This window comes from Pristiophorus japonicus, unplaced genomic scaffold, assembly GCF_044704955.1.
Source record: "Pristiophorus japonicus isolate sPriJap1 unplaced genomic scaffold, sPriJap1.hap1 HAP1_SCAFFOLD_2496, whole genome shotgun sequence".
Classification (NCBI taxonomy): domain Eukaryota; kingdom Metazoa; phylum Chordata; class Chondrichthyes; family Pristiophoridae; genus Pristiophorus; species Pristiophorus japonicus.
The window spans coordinates 12,501-28,419 of NW_027252227.1; the positions used below are offsets into that span (position 1 = coordinate 12,501).

The 15,919-nt window shown below is 55.7% G+C and overlaps 1 protein-coding gene across 1 annotated transcript in view; it reads left to right on the plus strand.

Annotated features, from left to right (window-relative positions):
* Positions 1-12,987, plus strand: part of LOC139246996 (rootletin-like) — a gene marked incomplete at its 3' end in the record, with an annotated part of 13,737 nt that extends 750 nt beyond the window's left edge. Inside the window, exons 2-5 of the mRNA XM_070871463.1 lie at positions 1,275-1,409; positions 5,574-5,717; positions 10,214-10,452; positions 12,828-12,987. Of these exons, the coding sequence (XP_070727564.1) occupies positions 1,275-1,409; positions 5,574-5,717; positions 10,214-10,452; positions 12,828-12,987 (678 nt within the window). The remainder of the gene's footprint in view (positions 1-1,274; positions 1,410-5,573; positions 5,718-10,213; positions 10,453-12,827) is intronic.
* Positions 12,988-15,919: the final 2,932 nt, after the last annotated feature.

The following is a 15,919-nucleotide window of genomic DNA, read 5'->3' on the forward strand; positions in this document are numbered from 1 at the left end:
GGTCCATTGGGATTGTGTACAATGGGAGTGAATGGGAAGGGGTTTGGGTCCATTGGGATTATGTACAGTGGGAGTGAATGGGAAGGGGTTTGGGTCCAATGGGATTGTGTACAGTGGGAGTGAATGGGAAGGGGTTTTGGTCCATTGGGATTGTGTACAGTGGGAGTGAATGGGAAGGAGTTTGGGTCCATTGGGATTGTGTACAGTGGGAGTGAATAGGAAGAGGTTTGGGTCCATTGGGATTGTATGTAATGGGAGTGAATGGGAAGGGGTTTGGGTCCATTGGGATTGTATGTAATGGGAGTGAATGGGAAGGGGTTTGGGTCCATTGGGATTATGTACAATGGGAGTGAATGGGAAGTGGTTTGGGTCCATTGGGATTGTGTACAGTGGGAGTGAATGGGAAGGGGTTTGGGTCCATTGGGATTGTGTACAGTGGGAGTGAATGGGAAGGGGTTTGGGTCCATTGGGATTGTGTACAATGGGAGTGAATGGGAAGGGGTTTGGGTCCATTGGGATTGTGTACAGTGGGAGTGAATGGGAAGGGGTTTGGGTCCATTGGGATTGTGTACAATGGGAGTGAATGGGAAGGGGTTTGGGTCCATTGGGATTGTGTACAGTGGGAGTGAATGGGAAGGGGTTTGGGTCCAATGGGATTGTGTACAGTGGGAGTGAATGGGAAGGGGTTTTGGTCCATTGGGATTGTGTACAGTGGGAGTGAATGGGAAGGAGTTTGGGTCCATTGGGATTGTGTACAGTGGGAGTGAATAGGAAGAGGTTTGGGTCCATTGGGATTGTATGTAATGGGAGTGAATGGGAAGGGGTTTGGGTCCATTGGGATTGTGTGCAATGGGAGTGAATGGGAAGGGGGTTGGGTCCATTGAGATTGTTTACGGGGGGAGTGAATGTGAAGGGTTTGGGTCCATTGGGATTGTGTACAGTGAGAGTGAATAGGAAGAGGTTTGGGTCCATTGGGATTGGTACAGTGGGAGTGAATGGGAAGGGGTTTGGGTCCATTGGGATTGTGTGTAATGGGAGTGAATGGGAAGGGGTTTGGGTCCATTGGGATTGTGTACAGTGGGAGTGAATGGGAAGGGGTTTGGGTCCATTGGGATTGTGTACAGTGGGAGTGAATGGGAAGGGGTCTGGGTCCATTGGGATTGTGTACAGTGGGAGTGAATGGGAAGGGGTTTGGGTCCATTGGGATTCTCCATCGTGTTGGTAAGGTCCTGTTTCTGGTTCCCGGACTCACCCTGAGACTGCCGCCTGCACAGGTTCTGTTGGCGAATGAATCGGAGAAGGCTCTCCTGGTCGACAATCTCGCCGTGGCCCAACGAGACCTGACCAACACCCGGGAGCAGCTCGACAATCAGAGACGGGAAACTGCCAGAGTCAAGGAGCAGGAGCAGGTAGGGAGGGACAGGCCTTGAGAAACGTTCGCTCACTTCACTTCGGAGCAGCAACAGCAAATTGCATTGGCGTAGCCGCTTACATATCCCGAGGTGCTGCAGCGCAGCGTAAGTCAGAATGTGACACCGCGCGGAAACGTAAGAAACATTAGAATTTGGAGCAGGAGTTGGCCATACGGCCCCTCGAGCCTGCTCCATCATTTAATGCGATCATGGCTGATCCGATCAGAGACATGGACCATGTACAGTAGACACCTCAAGTCGCTGGAGAAATACCACCAACACTGTCTCAGCAAGATCCTGCAAATCCCCCGGGAGGACAGACGCACCAACGTTAGCGTCCTCGACCAGGCCCAACATCCCCAGCATCGAAGCACTGACCACACTCGACCAGCTCCGCTGGGCAGGGCCACATTGTCCGCACGCCCCCAGACACGAGACTCCCAAAGCGAGCGCTCTACTCGGAACTCCTTCACGGCAAGTGAGCCCCAGGTGGGCAGAGGAAACGTTACAAGGGACACCGTCCCTGATAAAGTGCAACATCCCCACCGACACCTGGGAGTCCCTGGCCCAAAGACCAGTCCGCCCTATGTGGAGGAAGTGCATCCGGGAGGGCGCTGAGCACCTCGAGTCTCGTCGCCGAGAGCGTGCAGAGACCAAGCGCAGGCAGCGGAAGGAGCGTGCGGCAAACCAGTCCCACCCTCCCCTTCCCTCAACCACTGTCTGTCCCACCTGTGACAGGGACTGTGGTTCCCGTATTGGGCTGTTCAGTCACCTGAGGACTCACTGTTAGAGTGGAGGCAAGTCTTCCTCGATTCCGAGGGACTGCCTACGATGACGATGATATTAACGACTTGGAAGAAGGGACTGAGTATAACGTAGCCAAATATACTCCATCTACTGGTTCCCCTTTATCTACCCTGCCCAGTTACATCCTCAAAAAATCCAGTCAGTTAAATAATAAAGCTTTTTTTATCGTATCTACATTGGCTCCCGGAATTAACGTTTCGGCTTGGTGATCCTTCGTGTGAACTGCCTTCCACAGATGCTCCTGGCCCGCTGATATTTCCAGCATATTCTGTTGGTTACTGGAAATTGCAGCACGGGCAGTATTTCACTTTTGTGTCAGAGCTGTATCTGCCTCCCATCGGGGGACTCAGAAGCGGTCGGACTGTCCCCGGCAGCAATAAATCGGGAGAGGCGAGACTCGCAGCAAGTACTAAAGGTCTGTTTGCGCTCGTTGGGTCATCTGGGCCAGTGCACAGAGGCAGTGGCTTTTGGTCAAGGTGCCCTGGTTCAGCGAATCGAAGAGCCCGCTGACGGCTGCGTGACAGTGGGAGCGGCGTGGGGGCCTACCTCTGCAAGGTAAAGCGCGAGCTGGTGCCCGGAGAGCGACGGCAGTGAAGAACGACATCATCAGGGCGCAGGTCGGTGATTGGAGCGTGGGCAGGTACAGCAGGAGCGCTGAGGTCAGGGGGCGAAGGAGCGGCGAGAGATTGGTAGAGGGACCTGATCGGGGGGCCCGGGAGAGGCGAGAGTTCGGGGGCCCGGGAGAGGCGAGAGTTCGGGGGGCCTGGGAGAGGCGAGAGTTCGGGGGGCTCGGGAGAGGCGAGAGTTCGGGGGGCCCGGGAGAGGCGAGAGTTCGGGGGGCCCGGGAGAGGCGAGAGTTCGGGGGACCCGGGAGAGGCGAGAGTTCGGGGGCCCGGGAGAGGCGAGAGTTCGGGGGGCCCGGGAGAGGCGAGAGTTCGGGGGCCCGGGAGAGGCGAGAGTTCGGGGGGCCCGGGAGAGGCGAGGGCCCAGGGTCAGCACGGGCCCAGCCCACACTGTGCGATATGTGTGTGCACTGGGCCCGTGCAGCAGACCCAGTCTCCAGTCGTCCTGGTTAACCCAGCCACCGGCCTTGGTGAGGCCACACCTGGAATATTGTGTGCAGTTTTGGTCTCCTAATCTGAGGAAGGACGTTCTTGCTATTGAGGGAGTGCAGCGAAGGTTCACCAGACTGATTCCCGGGATGGCAGGACTGACATATGAGGAGAGACTGGATCGACTGGGCCTGTATTCACTGGAGTTTAGAAGGATGAGAGGGGATCTCATAGAAACATATAAAATACTGACGGGACTGGACAGGTTAGATGCGGGAAGAATGTTCCCGATGTTGGGGAAGTCCAGAACCAGGGGACACAGTTTAAGGATAAGGGGTAAGCCATTTAGGACTGAGATGAGGAGAAACTTCTTCACTCAGAGAGTTGTGAACCTGTGGAATTCCCGGCCGCAGAGAGTTGTTGAGGCCAGTTCATTGGATATATTCAGAGGGAGTTCGATATGGTCCTTACGGCTAAAGGGACCAAGGGGTATGGAGAAAAGCAGGAAAGGGGTACTGAGGGAATGATCAGCCATGATCTTATTGAATGGTGGTGCAGGCTCGAAGGGCCGAATGGCCCACTCCTGCACCTATTGTCTATGTTTCTGTGTCTTCCTGCCTTCAGGATGGAGTTCGGGATCTGGAATATTAGCTCCTCCATTGCAACACCTGTGAAATTATCCTTGTTTTGGCTGTGGAGGAAAACCCTCGCCTCGAGGGACCGTCTGCGCTGATGACGGCTGATCCGAGGAAGGTGCAGGGCAAACGGAGACGGGAATGGGACAAGGTCAGCAGGAAATGAGCCTCGATCGGGCGTCACTGACCAAACGCAGATTGGGCGAGTGACTTGTGCAACACCACCGCTCAGTCGGTCAGCGTGACCCCGAGGTTCCGGTGGCCTGTCACTTTAATTCTCTGCCCCACTCCCGCTCCGACCTCTCTGTCCTCGGTCTCCGACACTGTTCCAACGCAGCTCAACGCAAGCTCAAGGGACAGCACCCCATCTTCCGTTTGGGCACTTTACAGTCTTCTGGTCTCAGCATGGAGTTCACCAATGTCAGACCCTGACCCCTGACCCTCGATTATTTATTCTTCTCTGTCGGTCTCACGGCAGCTCTTGACGATTCTGCCATTTGCATTTACACCCTATCTAGATTCTTTTTTTGTTTCTTAACTCGCCCCTGAGCCAGAAGGTTGTGTGTTCGAGTCGCACTCCAGGGACTTCAGCACAAACATCTCGGCTGACACTCCCGCAGTACTGAGGGAGCACCGCACTGCGCTGTCGGAGGGGCAGTACTGAGGGAGTGCCACACTGTCGGAGGGGCAGTACTGAGGGAGCACCGTACTGCACTGTCGGAGGGGCAGTGCTGAGGGAGTGCTGTACTGCGCTGTCGGAGGGGCAGTACTGAGGGAGTGCCGCACTGTCGGAGGGGCAGTACTGAGGGAGTGCCGCGCTGTCGGAGGGGCAGTACTGAGGGAGTGCCGCGCTGTCGGAGGGGCAGTACTAAGGGAGTGCCACACTGCGCTGTCGGAGGGGCAGTACTGAGGGATTGCCGCACTGTTGGAGGGGCAGTACTGAGGGAGTGCCACACTGTCGGAGGGGCAGTACTGAGCGAGTGCCGCACTGTCGGAGGGGCAGTACTGAGGGAGTGCCGCACTGTCGGAGGGGCAGTACTGAGGGAGTACCGCACTGTCGGAGGGGCAGTACTGAGGGAGTGCCGCACTGTCGGAGGGGCAGTACTGAGGGAGTGCCGCACTGTCGGAGGGGCAGTACTGAGGGAGCACCGCACTGTCGGAGGGGCAGTACTGAGGGAGCACCGCACTGTCGGAGGGGCAGTACTGAGGGAGTGCCACACTGTCGGAGGGGCAGTACTGAGGGAGTGCCGCACTGTCGGAGGGGCAGTACTGAGGGAGTGCCGCACTGTCGGAGGTGCTGTCTTTCAGATGAGACGTTAAACCGAGGCCCCGTCTGCTCTCAGATGGATGTAAAAGATCTCGGGGCACTATTTGGAAGAAGAGCAGGAGAGTTCTCCCCGGTGTCCTGGGGCCAATATTTATCCCTTGACCAACTAAAACAGATGATCCGGGTCATTACCACATTGCTGTGTGTGGGATCTTGCTGTGCACAAATTGGCTGTTGCGTTTCCCACAATACAACAGCGACTACACTCCCAAAGGTACGTCATTGGCCGTGAGGCGCTCCGGGACGTCCGGTGGTGGTGGTCGGTGCTATATAAATGCAGGTCTGTCTTTGTTTGGAACGTGTTGCATTGCCTGAGCGGCCTCCCTGCTCCCCCCACCAGGAGGCGATGGCGACGTTCGGCGGCGAGCTCCAGGATGTCCGCGCCCAGCTGCAGGAGGCCGAGGCCCATCGCGAGCGCGAGGAGAAGCACGCCAAGGAGCTGCTCAACCGACGCACGGCCGAGCGGGACCAGGCTCTGCGGGAGGTGAGGCCGTCGGTGGCCCCAACCCCAGCGCGGTTCGTGGGGCTTCGGCCTACAGTGCTCCCCCCCTCTTCTGTACAATGGGCTGTTCCACACAGAGCTCCCCCCCTTCTGTACAATGGGCTGTTCCACACAGAGCTCCCCCCCTTCTGTACAATGGGCTGTTCCACACAGAGCTCCCCCCCTTCTGTACAATGGGCTGTTCCACACAGAACTCCCCCCCTTCTGTACAATGGACTGTTCCACACAGAGCTCCCTCCCTTCTGTCCAATGGGCTGTTCCACACAGAGCTCCCCCCCTCTTCTGTACAATGGGCTATTCCACACAGAGCTCCCCCCCTTCTGTACAATGGACTGTTCCACACAGAGCTCCCTCCCTTCTGTCCAATGGGCTGTTCCACACAGAGCTCCCCCCCTCTTCTGTACAATGGGCTGTTCCACACAGAGCTCCCCCCTTCTGTACAATGGACTGTTCCACACAGAGCTCCCTCCCTTCTGTACAATGGACTGTTCCACACAGTGCTCCCCAGCTCTTCTGTCCAATGGGCTGTTCCACACAGAGCTCCCCCCTTCTGTACAATGGGCTGTTCCACACAGAGCTCCGCCCCTTCTGTACAATGGGCTGTTCCACACAGAGCTCCCCCCCTTCTGTACAATGGACTGGTCCACACAGAGCTCCCCCTTCTGTACAATAGACTGTTCCACACAGAGCTCCCTCCCTTCTGTACAATGGACTGTTCCACACAGAGCTCCCCCCTTCTGTATAATGGACTGTTCCACACAGAGCTCCCTCCCTTCTGTACAATAGACTGTTCCACACAGAGCTCCCCCCTCTTCTGTACAATGGGCTGTTCAACGCAGAGCTCCCCCCCTTCTGTACAATGGACTGTTCCACACAGAGCTCCCCCCCTTCTGTACAATGGATTGTTCCACACAGAGCTCCCCCCTTCTGTACAATGGACTGTTCCACACAGAACTCCCCCCCTTCTGTATAATGGACTGTCCCACAGGTGGAGTTCCCCCCTTCTGTATAATGGACTGTCCCACAGGTGGAGTTTCCCCCCCCCCCTTCTGTATCATGGACTGTTCCACAATGGTGGAGTTACCCCCTTCTGTATAATGGACTGTTCCATGTCCAGAGCGTTCCCCCCCCTCTCTGAATAATGGACTGTTCTGCGTCTGGAGCGATCTTCTACCCCCCCCCCTTCCCGTGCTCCTGTATAATGGACTGTTCCACAGGTAGATCTCCCCCTGGCTCCTGCATAATGGACTGTCCCACAGGTAGATCTCCCTCTGGCTCCTGTATAATGGACTGCCCCCACAGGTAGACCTCCCCATGGCTCCAGTATAATGGACTGCCCCACAAGTAGATCTCCCCATGCTCTTGTATAATGGACTGTCCCACGGGAGCTCTCCCCTGACTCCTGTATAATGGACTGTCCCACAGGTAGATCTACCCCGTGTTCCTGTATGATGGACCGTTCCATGAGCCAGTCCCCCCCCCGTGTTTAAGCCCACTTGGTCTCTCTCCTTTGTGTCTCAGGTTAGGGAGCAAAGTCTCACGTGGATCACTTTCAAGAGAGCCTTCTGCTTTTTGCCTTGCACATATCATGGCCGGTCAGTCAACCCTCGCCCTGCCCGCGCGCGGGGCGGGGATATACCGCTTCAAGGGAGGCTCGTGACTTTGTGCGAGCTCCCCCTGACCCTTGACCTCTGAACCCTGGGGGCGACGGAGGCGGGGGGGCGATGGGGCAAGTGACGGGGGAACCCTGGTGGGGGTTTGAACACTTCCTCCCTGATCTCGCTTCCTCCCCGCGACACCCCCCGCCCTTGCCCCGCGAAAACCAGTCGGGAAATTCGACTGCAGGAGGAAGCACCAAATCCTAGTCCTCACCCTCCACGCCCCGCCTTGCGCCCTTTCCGGCAGGATTCACTGGGTGTCTGATTGAGAGCAGGAACCGTGACATTATTTGCCCACACGCCCTCCACACCGTCCTTAATCCAGGGACACTGAATCCGATTGTAGCTCCTTAACCCCCAACACCGGGGGGAGGGTGAGGAGATCAGGCTAACTCAGCACAGGTCGGGGACGGAGGCTGGGCCTTTCATTCCCTGTGTGTGTGTGTCTGTGTGGTTCAGTCCCATCCCATCGGGACTTTCAAAGGCCAAACCCATTGGGCCATTCCACAAAAACATGTCACTCTTTCAGCCCCTTTGGAGATCTGTGAGGTTATCCACTTTGGTCGGAAAAATAGCAAAGCAGAGTATTGCTTTAAACGCTGGGCGATTGGGAAGTGTGGGTGTTCAGAGGGACCTAGGTGTTCTTGTTCACCAATCACTGAAAGTTAACATGCAGGTTAGAAAAAAATCATTACTATTTAAATGGAGAAAGATTGCAAAGTGCCGCAGTACAGCGGGACCTGGGGGTCCTGGTGCATGAAACACAAAAGGTTAGTATACAGGTACAGCAAGTGATCAGGAAGGCCAATGGTATCTTGGTCTTTATTGCAAAGGGGATGGAGTATAAAAGCAGGGAAGTCTTGCTCCAGTTATACAGGGTATTGGTGAGGCCACACCTGGAGTACTGCGTGTACAGTTTTGGTCTCCGTATTTACGAAAGGATATACTTGCTTTGGAGGCAGTTCAGAGAAGGTTCACTCGGTTGATTCCAGGATGAGGCGGTTGACTTATGAGGAAAGGTTGAGGAGGTTGGGCCTCTACTCATTGGAATTCAGAAGAATGAGAGGTGATCTTATCGAAAGGTATCAGATGATGAAGGGGCTCGACAAGGTGGATGCAGAGAGGATGTTCCCACTGATGGGGGAGACTAGAACTAGGGGGCATGGTCTTAGAATAAGGGGCCGTCCATTTAAAACTGAGATGAGGAGGAATTTCTTCTCTCAGAGGGTTGTAAATCTGTGGAATTCGCTGCCTCAGAGAGCTGTGGAAGCCGGGACATTGAATATATTTAAGACAGAGATAGACAGTTCCTTAACCGATAAGGGGATAAGGGGGCGGGCAGGGAAGGGGAGCTGTGTCCATGATCAGATCAGCCATGATGGTATTAAATGGTGGAGCAGGCTCGAGGGGCCGAATGGCCGACTCCTGCTCCTATTTCTTATGTTCTTATGAAAGCAAAGGGTATGTTGGCCTTTATTACAGGAGGATTTGAGTATAAGACTAAAGACGTCTTACTCCAGTTACACAGGGCCTTGGTGAGACCGCACCTGGAGTATTGTGCACAGTGTCGGTCTCCTTACCTAAGGAAGGATATACTTGCCACAGAGGGAGTGCAGCGAAGGTTCACCAGACTGATTCCTGGGATGGGGGGATTGTCCTATGAGGAGAGATTGAGTGGAATATGCCGAAATTCTCTGGAGTTGAGAAGAATGAGAGGTGATCGCATTGGGATTGACCGGGTAGATGCAGGGAGGGTGTTTCCCCCCCCCGCCGGGGCTGGGGAGTCTGGAACCAGGGGTCACACAGTCTCAGGATAAGGGGTCGGCCATTTAGGACAGAGATGAGGAGGAATTGCTTCACTGAGGGAGGTGAACCTGTGAAATTCTCTGCCCCAGAGGGCTGTGGAGGCTCAGTCGCTGAGTATATTCAAGGCGGAGATTTTTGGATATTAAGGGAATCGGAGGATATGGGGATCGGGCGGGGAAGTGGAGTTGAGATAGAATATCAGCCACGATCTCATTGGATGGTGGGTCGGACTCCAGGGGCCGAATGGGCCTCCTCCTGTTCCTGTGTAACAGACTCGAGGGGCCGAATGGGCCTCCTCCTGTTCCTGTGTAACAGGCTCGAGGGGCTGAATGGGCCTCCTCCTGTTCCTGTGTAACAGACTCGAGGGGCTGAATGGGCCTCCTCCTGTTCCTGTGTAACAGGCTCGAGGGGCTGAATGGGCCTCCTCCTGTTCCTGTGTAACAGACTCGAGGGGCTGAATGGGCCTCCTCCTGCTCCTGTGTAACAGGCCCGAGGGGCTGAATGGGCCTCTTCCTGTTCCTGTGTAACAGGCTCGAGGGGCTGAATGGGCCTCCTCCTGTTCCTGTGTAACAGGCTCGAGGGGCTGAATGGGCCTCCTCCTGTTCCTGTGTAACAGGCTCGAGGGACTGAATGGGCCTCCTCCTGTTCCTGTGTAACAGGCTCGAGAGGCTGAATGGGCCTCCTGTTCCTGTGTAACAGGCTCGAGGGGCTGAATGGGCTCCTCCTGTTCCTGTGTAACAGGCTCGAGGGACTGAATGGGCCTCCTGTTCCTGTGTAACAGGCTCGAGGGGCTGAATGGGCCTCCTCCTGTTCCTGTGTAACAGGCTCGAGGGGCTGAATGGGCCTCCTCCTGTTCCTGTGTAACAGGCTCGAGGGGCTGAATGGGCCTCCTCCTGTTCCTGTGTAACAGGCTCGAGGGGCTGAATGGGCCTCCTCCTGTTCCTGTGTAACAGGCTCGAGGGGCTGAATGGGCCTCCTGTTCCTGATTCTGACGTTTCTTCTGTTGTTCGGCAGGCGGAGGAGATCAAGTCCCGAGTCGGGGCCCTGGAGGAGGCGATGGAGAGTCTGAGGCGTAATCTTGCTCAGGCCCTCCTCCGGGCTGAGGGACTGGAGGAGGCCAAGAGCAAGGCCGAGAGGGATGCCGAGGAGTCACAGCGGGTGTGGAGCGAGGACCGGGAGGAGAAGGAGATTGCGAAGCGGGCGACCGAGGAAATGCGCTCAGCACTGCGGCAACTGGAGGGCGAGAAGATCAGGTGACCATCCCTTGACCCTTGACCCTTCCCCTCCTGCAGTTGGCCACATTACTTGCCCTCTGACTTCTGGACACAGGAACAGGAGGAGGCCCATTCAGCCCCTCGAGCCTGTTACACAAGAACAGGAGGCCCATTCAGCCCCTCGAGCCTGTTACACAAGAACAGGAGGCCCATTCAGCCCCTCGAGCCTGTTACACAGGAACAGGAGGCCCATTCAGCCCCTCGAGCCTGTTACACAGGAACAGGAGGAGGCCCATTCAGTCCCTCGAGTCTGTTACACAGGAACAGGAGGGGGCCCATTCAGTCCCTCGAGCCTGTTACACAGGAACAGGAGGCCCATTCAGCCCCTCGAGCCTGTTACACAGGAACAGGAGGAGGCCCATTCAGTCCCTCGAGTCTGTTACACAGGAACAGGAGGAGGCCCATTCAGCCCCTCGAGCCTGTTACACAGGAACAGGAGGAGGCCCATTCAGTCCCTCGAGTCTGTTACACAGGAACAGGAGGAGGCCCATTCAGTCCCTCGAGCCTGTTACACAGGAACAGGAGGCCCATTCAGCCCCTCGAGCCTGTTACACAGGAACAGGAGGCCCATTCAGCCCCTCGAGCCTGTTACACAGGAACAGGAGGAGGCCCATTCAGCCCCTCTAGCCTGTTACACAGGAACAGGAGGAGGCCCATTCAGCCCCTCGAGCCTGTTACACAGGAACAGGAGGAGGCCCATTCAGTCCCTCGAGCCTGTTACACAGGAACAGGAGGAGGCCCATTCAGGCTCTCGAGCCTGTTACACAGGAACAGGAGGAGGCCCATTCAGCCCCTCGAGCCTGTTACACAGGAACAGGAGGAGGCCCATTCAGCCCCTCGAGCCTGTTACACAGGAACAGGAGGAGGCCCATTCAGCCCCTCTGGCCTGTTACACAGGAACAGGAGGAGGCCCATTCAGCCCCTCGAGCCTGTGACACAGGAACAGGAGGAGGCCCATTCAGCCCCTCGAGCCTGTTACACAGGATCAGGAGGAGGCCCATTCAGCGCCTCGAGCCTGTTACACAGGAACAGGAAGAGGCCCATTCAGCCCCTCGAGCCTGTTACACAGGAACAGGAGGAGGCCCATTCAGCCCCTCGAGCCTGTTAACAGGAACAGGAGGAGGCCCATTCAGTCCCTCGAGCCTGTTACACAGGAACAGGAGGAGGCCCATTCAGGCTCTCGAGCCTGTTACACAGGAACAGGAGGAGGCCCATTCAGCCCCTCGAGCCTGTTACACAGGAACAGGAGGAGGCCCATTCAGCCCCTCGAGCCTGTTACACAGGAACAGGAGGAGGCCCATTCAGCCCCTCTAGCCTGTTACACAGGAACAGGAGGAGGCCCATTCAGCCCCTCGAGCCTGTGACACAGGAACAGGAGGAGGCCCATTCAGCCCCTCGAGCCTGTTACACAGGATCAGGAGGAGGCCCATTCAGCCCCTCGAGCCTGTTACACAGGAACAGGAAGAGGCCCATTCAGCCCCTCGAGCCTGTTACACAGGAACAGGAGGAGGCCCATTCAGCCCCTCGAGCCTGTTACACAGGAACAGGAGGAGGCCCATTCAGCCCCTCGAGCCTGTTACATAGGATCAGGAGGAGGCCCATTCAGCCCCTCGAGCCTGTTACACAGGAACAGGAAGAGGCCCATTCAGCCCCTCGAGCCTGTTACACAGGAACAGGAGGAGGCCCATTCAGCCCCTCGAGCCTGTTACACAGGAACAAGAGGAGGCCCATTTAGCTCCTCGAGCCTGTTACACAGGAACAGGAGGAGGCCCATTCAGCCCCTCGAGCCTGTTACACAGGAACAGGAGGAGGCCCATTCAGCCCCTCGAGTGTGTTACACAGGAACAGGAGGAGGCCCATTCAGCCCCTCGAGCCTGTTACACAGGAACAGGAGGAGGCCCATTTAGCCCCTCGAGCCTGTTACACAGGAACAGGAGGAGGCCCATTTTGCCCCTCGAGCGTGTTACACAGGAACAGGAGGAGGCCCATTCAGTCCCTCGAGCCTGTTACACAGGAACAGGAGGCCCATTCAGCCCCTCGAGACTGTTACACAGGAACAGGAGGAGGCCCATTCAGCCCCTCGAGCCTGTTACACAGGAACAGGAGGAGGCCCATTCAGCCCCTCGAGCCTGTTACACAGGAGCAGGAGGAGGCCCATTCAGCCCCTGTAGCCTCCATCGCCTTCCTGACAAGGGGATTCCCGCTACTGATGACGATGCCTCATGCGGTCAAACATCTGCCCCATACTCCTGTCGTTGGGGCTGACTCTCGGTGTGGGAGGGGGGAGGGGGGGAGAGGAGGGGGGGTTTTGGGTGATCTAGGCCACCATCTAATCTTTGGGTTCTCCCCCTCAGCCTGAAGCTGGCCAACGAGGAGAAGGATTCGAAGATTGCCGTACTGGAGGGGACTCGAGCCACCAGCCAATCGGAGGCGGCCGAGCTACGCAGCAGTCTGCGCGAGGTCGAGAGGTCAAGGTTGGAAGGTCGACGGGAAATTCAGGAGCTCCACCGGCAGGTACAGAGAAACATAGAAAATAGGTGCAGGAGTGGGCCATTCGGCCCTTCGAGCCTGCACCACCATTCAATAAGATCATGGCTGATCATTCCCTCAGTACCCCTTTCCTGCTTTCTCTCCATACCCCTTGATCCCTTTAGCCGTAAGGGCCACATCTAACTCCCTCTGGAATATATCCAATGAACTGGCCTCAACAACTCTCTGCGGCCGGGAATTCCACAGGTTCACCACTCTCTGAGTGAAGAAGTTTCTCCTCATCTCGGTCCTAAATGGCCTACCCCTTATCCTTAGACTGTGACCCCTGGTTCTGGACTTCCCCAACATCAGGAACATTCTTCCTGCATCTAACCTGTCCAATCACGTCAGAATTTTATATGTTTCTATGAGATCCCCTCTCATTCTTCTAAACTCCAGTGAATACAGGCCCAGTCGATCCAGTCTCTCCTCATATGTCAGTCCTGCCATCCCGGGAATCAGTCTGGTGAACCTTCCTCAGATTAGGAGACCAAAACTGAACACAATATTCCAGGTGAGGCCTCACTAAGGCCCTGTACAACTGCAGTAAGACCTCCCTGCTCCTCTACTCAAATCCTCTCGCTATGAAGGCCAACATACCATTTGCCCTCTTCACCACCTGCTGTACCTGCATGGCCAACTTTCAGTGACTGATGTACCATGACACCCAGGTCTCGTTGCACCTCCCCTTTTCCTCATCTGTCACCATTCAGATAATATTCTGTCTTCCTGTTTTTACCACCAAAGTGGATAACCTCACATTTATCCACATTATACTGCATCTGCCACGTACTGTGACCTTTCACCCACCCCCACCCCGGGTCAACCAATGGGTAGAGTCCGTGATCAGTGGGAGTGTACTTGGGCTGTGGGAGGGGATTGAATGCATGACTAGAGTCCTGTATAGGGGAGAGTGTACACGGGCTGTGGGAGGGGATTGAATACATGACTAGAGTCCTGTATAGGGGAGTGTACTCGGGCTGTGGGAGGGGATTTAATGCATGACTAGAGTCCTGTATAGGGGGGAGTGTACACGGACTGTGGGAGGGGATTGAATGCATGACTAGAGTCCTGTATAGGGGAGTATACACGGGCTGTGGGAGGGGATTGAATGCATGACTAGAGTCCTGTATAGGGGAGTGTACACGGGCTGTGGGAGGAGATTGAATGCATGACTAGAGTCCTGTATAGGGGAGTATACACGGGCTGTGGGAGGGGATTGAATGCATGACTAGAGTCCTGTATAGGGGAGTGTACAAAGGCTGTGGGAGGGGATTGAATGCATAACTAGAGACCTGTATAGGAGAGTGTACACGGGCTGAGGGAGGGGATTGAATGCATGACTAGAGTCCTGTATAGGGGAGTGTACACGGGCTGTGGGAGGGGATTGAATGCATGACTAGAGTCCTGTATCGGGGAGTGTACACGGGCTGTGGGAGGGGATTGACTGCATGACTAGAGTCCTGTATAGGGGAGTGTACATGGGCTGTGGGAGGGGATTGAATGCATGACTAGAGTCCTGTATAGGGGAGTGTACACGGGCTGTGGGAGGGGATTGAATGCATGACTAGAGTCCTGTATAGGGGAGTGTACACGGGCTGTGGGAGGGGATTGAATGCATGACTAGAGTCCTGTATAGGGGAGTGTACACGGGCTGTGGGAGGGGATTGAATGCATGACTAGAGTCCTGTATAGGGGAGAGTGTACACGGGCTGTGGGAGGGGATTGAATGCATGACTAGAGTCCTGTATAGGGGAGAGTGTACACGGGCTGTGGGAGGGGATTGAATGCATGACTAGAGTCCTGTATAGGGGAGAGTGTACACGGGCTGTGGGAGGGGATTGAATGCATGACTAGAGACCTGTATAGGGGAGAGTGTACACGGGCTGTGGGAGGGGATTGAATGCATGACTAGAGTCCTGTATAGGGGAGTGTACACGGACTGTGGGAGGGGATTGAATGCATGACTAGAGTCCTGTATAGGGGAGAGTGTACACGGGCTGTGGGAGGGGATTGAATGCATGACTAGAGTCCTGTATAGGGGAGTGTGTACACGGGCTGTGGGAGGGGATTGAATGCATGACTAGAGTCCTGTATAGGGGAGTGTGTACACGGGCTGTGGGAGGGGATTGAATGCATGACTAGTGTCCTGTATAGGGGAGTGTACACGGGCTGTGCAGGGGATTGAATGCATGACTAGAGTCCTGTATAGGGGAGTGTACACAGGCTGTGGGAGGGGATTGAATGCATGACTCGAGTCCTGTATAGGGGAGAGTGTACACGGGCTGTGGGAGGGGATTGAATGCATTACTAGAGTCCTGTATCGGGGAGTGTTCATGGGCTGTGGGAGGGGATTGAATACATGACTAGAGTCCTGTATAGGGGAGTGTACACGGGCTGTGGGAGGGGATTGAATGCATGACTAGAGTCCTGTATAGGGGAGTGTACACGGGCTGTGGGAGGGGATTGAATGCATGACTAGAGTCCTGTATAGGGGAGTGTACACGGGCTGTGGGAGGGGATTGAATGCATGACTAGAGTCCTGTATAGGAGAGTATACACGGGCTGTGGGAGGGGATTGAATGCATAACTAGAGTCCTGTATAGGGGAGTGTACACGGGCTGTGGGAGGGGATTGAATGCATGACTAGAGTCCTGTATAGGGGAGAGTACACGGGCTGTGGGAGGGGATTGAATGCATGACTAGAGTCCTGTATAGGGGAGTGTACACGGGCTGTGGGAGGGGATTGAATGCATGACTAGAGTCCTGTATAGGGGAGTGTACACGGGCTGTGGGAGGGGATTGAATGCATGACTAGAGTCCTGTATAGGGGAGTGTACACGGGCTGTGGGAGGGGATTGAATGCATGACTAGAGTCCTGTATAGGGGAGTGTACACGGGCTGTGGGAGGGGATTG